General features: G+C 32.1%; 1 protein-coding gene across 1 annotated transcript; it reads right to left on the reverse strand.

Moving 5' to 3' along the window:
• Positions 1-3,524: 3,524 nt before the first annotated feature.
• LOC122859829 (uncharacterized protein DDB_G0280579-like) lies at positions 3,525-5,023 on the reverse strand. The gene is made up of 5 exons (XM_044163540.1): positions 4,855-5,023; positions 4,271-4,552; positions 4,042-4,194; positions 3,862-3,960; positions 3,525-3,778 (listed from the first exon to the last, which is right to left on the reverse strand). The coding sequence occupies exons 1-5, from the start codon at positions 5,021-5,023 to the stop codon at positions 3,525-3,527; spliced, it is 957 nt and encodes a 318-aa protein (XP_044019475.1).
• Positions 5,024-7,451: the final 2,428 nt, after the last annotated feature.

The raw sequence follows: 7,451 nt of genomic DNA on the forward strand, positions 1-7,451 counted from the left end.
AACCTTTTTTTTAAAAATATGCATTTATGTACTCAGTATTCTCGCGCCTCGTTCTAAGCGTTGTATTATCCCCTAAATCTGCATCCACATCTTTGATCAATTCAAAACAATCACAACCATGATAGTAACAACCTAAAAAAGAGTATATGGTTTTTTAGTCCATTCATGGCATTACAATTTAGCTCACTCTTGTAGAGCTTTTGTATGTGAAATCTATATAAAAAAAATTTGACAAGCGCCATCACCGGCAAAAAAAAGCCCTAAATTGTAAAAAATTTGCCCTGTGAATTGGACTGCTGAAATGCCATCGACCAGATAGGGTCCTACTCTACGCTCACGCCCTCTACCAGCATGAATTATTTTAATCCCTTGAGAATGTTCAAGCCATAGTAGCCATTGTATAGCTATGGTAGATTGCATGTCACCTAACCTATATTCATTCTTGGGAATCAGTGCTACCTCATTCTCTTTTAAATAATTTCTACGATAAATTAATAAACTAGTCGATGCAGCAGTTAAAGCTTCGGTGAATGGGCAAACATTCCCTACGTGCATCATTAATTTTCTATATGTAATACACGCCTTCTTAAGTAATTCTACATCAGATTTACAATACATCGCCATTTCTCGTTTAAAATCAAATGGTGGGCCCTGAAGTCGTTCATTATACCATTTATCAAATTCTTGTTGTTTTTCAATAGTCAGCGCGCGCACACCAAAGTCTTCTTTAGGCGGTAAAGGACCAATATAATTTTGATTTTCTGGTTTATTGAAGAAAAAAGGAAAAAAACCCTTAGTCAATTCGTTGATTCCAAAAGCTTTTGGTAGCGCACTTAATGGCATGAAAAAATAATTCAGCGAGTCTATAAATTTGACGTTATCGAAAGATATTAATGTAAGTCTAGTTCCTTTAACAATTGTTTGAATATTTGTTATAGGCACTCTTTTAATTATTTCACGTAAGAAAAATTGAGCATCATAGCCACCGCCATTATGAGCTATACAAATTAATTTTGAGTATCTTGATTTTGACTTTAAAACTAAATCAACAAATTTTTCCATGGCATCATCACCCTGATGTGTAAATTCGTGCGTCTCACTACAATGACAATTTTCTGTACCGTCTGACTCCGAACAAATTTCACAAACTATTTGCACACAAAAATAATTGACGATATGCATTTTTAATTGTTTATTATTTTTATATGATCTCAGCTCAGACCGTGTTTCAAAATCGAAAAATAAAAATCCGTTAACTTTTTTTTCTTTACGGGCACTCTGCTTTATCGGCCGTGGCTTCATATAACACAGATGGTTTGGTTGTTTATGGTCTTGACAGGGCGCACAATATTAATAACCACACAAATGTTCACTGTCACGGACGTAGGCTTTACGACAAATATTACATTTTTTAATTCGATTACAAACTGAAAAATTTTTGGAATACGAGTCTGGTTGTAAATGTTTTTCATAACACTGTTCACTATAAAATACTCGATTACATATCAAACATTTTTTAAAATCATCATCATTACTGTTATTGATTTTACATGCCGGGAAATTTAAGCACTTGTCACATTTTGTCCAACATTGTTTATGATATTCATTTTTTGTAAACCCGATACGACACCAATCACACCAGAATTTTATATTTGTAGCCATGAATACATGCATATATTTTATAGGCGCGAAATGTTTGTCATCAGGATAATACACAATATTCAAAATTTTCATATTTTCACGCGAAACACCACGATTGAGTAAAGTTTTTTTACCATCAAAAAAAATTGTATGACTATCATTAATATCGAAATTCCAGATAACTAATGCGGCAGATTCAGTAACTAAATAATTTTGAAATAAAATTATTTCATTGATCCCACACCCGCCAGGGGGCATACTAATGTTAGCTTTTTGACAAAGTTCAAGACCCAGCTTTTTACCAGCGACTATAGTTCTTTTCTTTTTTCTTATTGATAAACACGTTACAATAGAACGTGGCAAACATAAATATAGATTATCGTGGTTCAGTTCCAGAGCACCACGAGCCTTTTGTATCACTTGGTGCGGGACACTACCACCAGTCGTTGATTTTAATACAACCAAGTCAATAGTAAATAGATCGTTGGCTTGCACTGGATCATTACTTTGACAAATGCTACTTACAATCTCCCATAACCGTTCAAATGTAAAATTATTGACAAGTGTCAAGTGAGTATGCGCCTCAGAGTTCATAGAAGGGGTTTTGAAACTGAGAATAACTCGATCACGCGCATTATTTGAATAATTTCTGATCAGCTTGTATACTTCTGCAAATGCTTCTTCAATCCATGTTTCAACTACAGTATTTTCCGGTATTTCTTCCACTTTAAAATTTATTAAATGTTTATTTAAATTATATTTTGCCACAAATGTCTGTGTTTCATCAACAATATCTATACGCTGAAAATTATTATCACTACCACCACCTGTTTGTAAAATTTCACTTCAATGATGTTGTTGTAATGGCGATTGCATGATTCGATTTATTATATCCATATCGATAAAATTATCGTCAGCAGCATCCAAAAGAGGTTGTTGTTGTAAAACTTCAGATTCTTGTGGTACACGTAAATGCTGATCCAAATGCTCTTGTTGTAACCGTGGATCTATAATATTGTTCGTTAAACTACCATCGAGTAGACTATCAATAAAAAACTCACACTCTGCACTGTTATCAACTCCAACATCATCATCTGAAACACGCTCCATTTTTTTTATCAACAACTTGAAAAAAGATCTTCACACTGCAGTGGTCACCGCAAAACTGATTTTTTTTTTTCTAAATTCACCTGTTTCGTAAAATATTTTACCCAACAAAATTGAAAATTTTTCTGTCCCTCTAGTGTGAAAAAAATATAGCAAAAGAAATAACGAATTTTTTTTCTAAACAAAATTATATTTGATAGCTGTAAAAAGAAAACAAAAAATATGATGGGTAACCTGAAAAATTTTTAACAATAACAAATATATCTGTAAAAAGAAGGCAAAAGGAAAAAGGTATACAAAATTTTTATTTATTTATTTATTGTTTTTTATATTTTTTTTTTTTTTGCGATACAATAATACCTGTAAAAAAAGACATAAAAACAATTTATTTATTTATTTATTGTTTTTTATATTTTTTTTTTTTTTCGATACAATAATACCTGTTAAAAAGACATACAAACAATTTATTCATTATTATTATTATTATTATTATTATCTATTAATTGGGCACAGCGTTCACAATGACAAAATTCATTTACAATTAGTTCTCCACAGCAGAGATCACATTTAGTTTTGTTTAATGATTCTTCGAGCTCACGTATTTGCTTTTGTAAACATGTTATCCTTGCATCTACCAATTTCTGTCGTTTTTCAATTATTGTGTTTGGTATTTCTACTGGTGATGGTTGTGGGATATGTGGTTGTTCACCCATCTGCCATTTTTCATGACAGCCTTTACAAAATTGGCGATATGGCGTTGCTGCTTTATTTGGGCATTAATATCCCTCGCAGTCAACGCAGAAATCTGTAATATCTACAGGATCATTTTTAAGTTTTTCGACACGGGGCTTTGAAGACCCTGCTTCAGCCCGATATTTATTTTTTTTATCATACTCCTCAGCAACATTATCTTCGTTCATAATCGGGGGTGGTCCCGATGACGATGACGATGACCCCGATAACCCCGATGACCCCGATGACGATGATGATGACGAAGACGTTGACGATTGGCTCAATATAACCACGTCATCTACCATACAAAAAATATGTATGATTAATATTATTATCATTATTATATTTTAAAATTTTTTTATTTATTTATAAAATATTTACCTTCATCATCATCTACGGCTATTATTTTTTTTCCGTGTTTCCCGGATCGAATAGGTAATACTGGATCCTCTTTTTTTGTATTGTAATCTTTACTGTGTTCTGTAATAAAAAAATATATTTTATTATTATTATTATTACCATAAAATTTTTTTCTATTTTTTTATTTTATAAAATATTTACCTTCATCATCATCTACGGCTGTTATTTTTTTAGAATTCATTGTAATTCGTTTAGTTGGTGGTAATATTTTCACCGACGTAATTGCAGGTTTTTTAATTTCTGAATACGTTATTTCTTTAAGTCCATTTTCTTCAAGAGCACTTTGTTCTAGATCTGTAACATAAAATTATTATTATCATTATTATTATTCTATAACGCGTAAAAATATTATGAACAAAAAATATTTCACCTGCAAAAAACTTAGCCAACTCCTCATCAACTGGTTCATTTTCTTGTATCTCCAACTGTGCATTGGCAAACAGTTCCGCCGCTGTTTCATATTTTCGGGCTGTGTTAGCCATGTCATTTTTTTCAAGAGGTACATTTTCCCGTTCAGGCTCATTAACCGGGATTTCATTGTTTATCACAATTTCGTCAACTGGCATTTCAGCCGCTGTTTCATATTCTCGGTCTGTGTCATTAACCGGGATTTCATTGTTTATCACAATTTCGTCAACTGGCATTTCAATGTCTATAAAAAGTATTGAAAAATTATTTATGGAAAATTTATTTGTTAAAAAAAAGTATTAAAAATTTTTTTTATTGAAAATTTATTTGTTAAAAAAGTATTGAAAATTTTTTTTTTTTTATTGAAAATTTATTTGTTAAAAAAGTATTAAAAATTTATTTGTTGAAAAAAAGTATTGAAAATTTTTTTTTTTTATTGAAAATTTATTTGTTAAAAAAGTATTAAAAATTTATTTTTTAAAAAAAGTATTAAAAATTTATTTTATTTATTAGTTAAGAAAAAAGTATCATTGAAAATTTATTTACCTAAAAACATCATATCATCCTCATCAGCCTTCTCAAAATCCTTCAACAGATCTTCACACTGTATAGAACTTTTTTTATGTATAACACTTTTTTCACTTTTATCATGAACTCGTTGTATAATCTTTTTGAATTGCACTTCTAATTCCGGATACTCTTCTATATAGCGCATATCTGTCAGGTTACCGAGTAATTTATATCGAATAAAATCATGAAGTTCCTTATCTTTTTTGGGGAAATCTTTGAAAAACCCGGAGACCCAATATCTGCGGGCAATCACAGTACACTTTAAATTTTTGAGTTCACTCAACAGTTCAGGATATTTATAAATTTCGTGTATCCATTTTTTATCACGGCTATCTTCTACTTTTTTTTTTTTACAAGTAAATTCAACTTCGTTAGTTTCAAGTCCGCGTTTCATTTTTATTTTAGTAGTTAAGATGTGACTACGTAGACCCGGAAAACACAACTGACACTTGTCGTGAAAATTTTCAAGGATGATAGTCAAAATAATTTTAGTCAGGCCCATTTTCCCACCACCATAAATACTTATCATTTCTAATTGGTCCATTTTTGCTAAGATGTTGCCAATAGAAAATCAGAAAATCAAAAAAAAAATAACAGGTGTATCTTAAAATTTTTAGAAATTTGTCGGTAAAACTTACTTAAATACAAAAAATAAGGTAAGTTTTTATTTTAAGATGTTGTATAGGATTTTTTATGAACTGATTTTCTAAAAAATTTTTTGTAGTTTAAAATGTTTCTTTTGTTATTTTATTTTTACGAGTTGCATGTTTTTCAGATTTCCATGCCGAGGGTTAATTTTTTTTCGATAGACTTTTTCTAAATGTTCCTGCTGAAACAGGGAAATCTGAAAAACATGCAAGTCGTAACAATAAAATAACAAAAGCAACATTTTAAACTTCAGAAAAATTTATGTCGTTCGTAAACTAAATTAACAGCGGGATGATTTTTTCTATTCTACCCTTATACGATTTGAATACGAAACTAAAAACTATATTAAAAAAACTCCTTTATTCTTATATTTTCCGAAAACTATACTAAAAACTATATTAAAAAAACTACTTTTATCTATGTTTTCTTGAAACTCTATTCTTTTTCCCTACTATAAAACTAAACACATGTATTTCAAAACTAACACCGAAAAACTATACTAAAAAAACTAAACAGAAAAACTATATTAAAAAAACTACTTTTATTTATATTTTCTTGAAACTCTATTCTTTTTTCCCCCTATAAAACTAAACACCTGTACTTCAAAACTAAAGCAAAAAAACTATACGAAAAAAACTCTACTAAAATTCTATACTAAAAATACTAACCCAAAAAACTATACTAAAAAAAAAACAACTGAAAACTCTATGCTAAAAAACTATCTACCTGTACGATTTCCTTATTCTATGCCTATACTACGCTTACCTATGCTCTATTCTTATTCTATTTCTATACTACGCTTGGCCTATGCTCTATATGTACTTCACCGTTGCCCCGTGACGTCACCCATGCATTTTTACTACGCGGCCTTACAATCTCATTCATCCTATACTACACACCCCCTCACACACATACCTCTCTCTCACACACATACCTCTCACTCGCACCTATGCTATTTTATTTTTACCCCATGCATCCTATGCGGGCCCATGCACAACACACACGAGGGGGAAAGGAGGGGGAACCAAATTCCCGGAATTCGCCCAGAAGAGCCACCTTCTACTAGTCGAGAATTGGATGTCTTGGAAATTTGAGACAAAAGTGAAGCTGATGGCCATTGGGACTATGAGCACAGTCACCGAGACAAATCCAATGCCGTTCCAACCTGCAGAAGAAAATGGTATGCAGGAGTATAGAAACTCACTCGTTAATAGTGGGAGCTCAGTGAAGGAAAAGCACAGAGCGTAATTGTGTGTAGTGTAACACACCAGGTGCAGCAGCATCTCAGAAATTGTTCAACAGCCAAAGAAATGTGGGACCGTCTTCACTCAGTGTATGAAAGCAAGAGTGAGACATTAGCTCACATGTTGGCCCAAGAGTGGTACTCCATAAAGAAGGATGACAGTGAGAGCATGGCGTCATATATATCAAATGTCCAAGAGCTTGCTCATAAAATGAAAGAATTGGGTGAGCCTGTATCTGACGTAATGATAATTAGAAAAATACTTTTAACTTTGCCTCCATCTCTAGATCATTTCTATACTTCATGGGAAAGTACAGAGCCTTCTTCACGTACAATTGAAAATCTCACCTCCAGATTGCTAATGGAGGAAGAGAGAAAATGTATAAGAGAAGAGAAGGAAACAAGTGAGGCTTTAGTAGTTAAAAAGTTCAACAAAAAAGGTAGAACAAAAAAGGACAAAACCTGTACTTACTGCAAGAAGACAGGTCATCTGTGGAAAAGCTGCTATAAAAGAAAAAATGATGAGGCTGTTGAAGCAAAGCAACCCAAGGGTGAAGTAGCTGGCAGTACTCATGAAGAAGGGACCTTCATCCACGAACTACTCATGGCCTCGTCACTGCCAAAAAAAATGAATTGACAAGGACGTTTGATTCTGATGAAACTTGAAAAATAAGAAGCCCTG

The sequence above is a fragment of the Aphidius gifuensis genome, linkage group LG1 (genome assembly GCF_014905175.1).
Source record: "Aphidius gifuensis isolate YNYX2018 linkage group LG1, ASM1490517v1, whole genome shotgun sequence".
Classification (NCBI taxonomy): domain Eukaryota; kingdom Metazoa; phylum Arthropoda; class Insecta; order Hymenoptera; family Braconidae; genus Aphidius; species Aphidius gifuensis.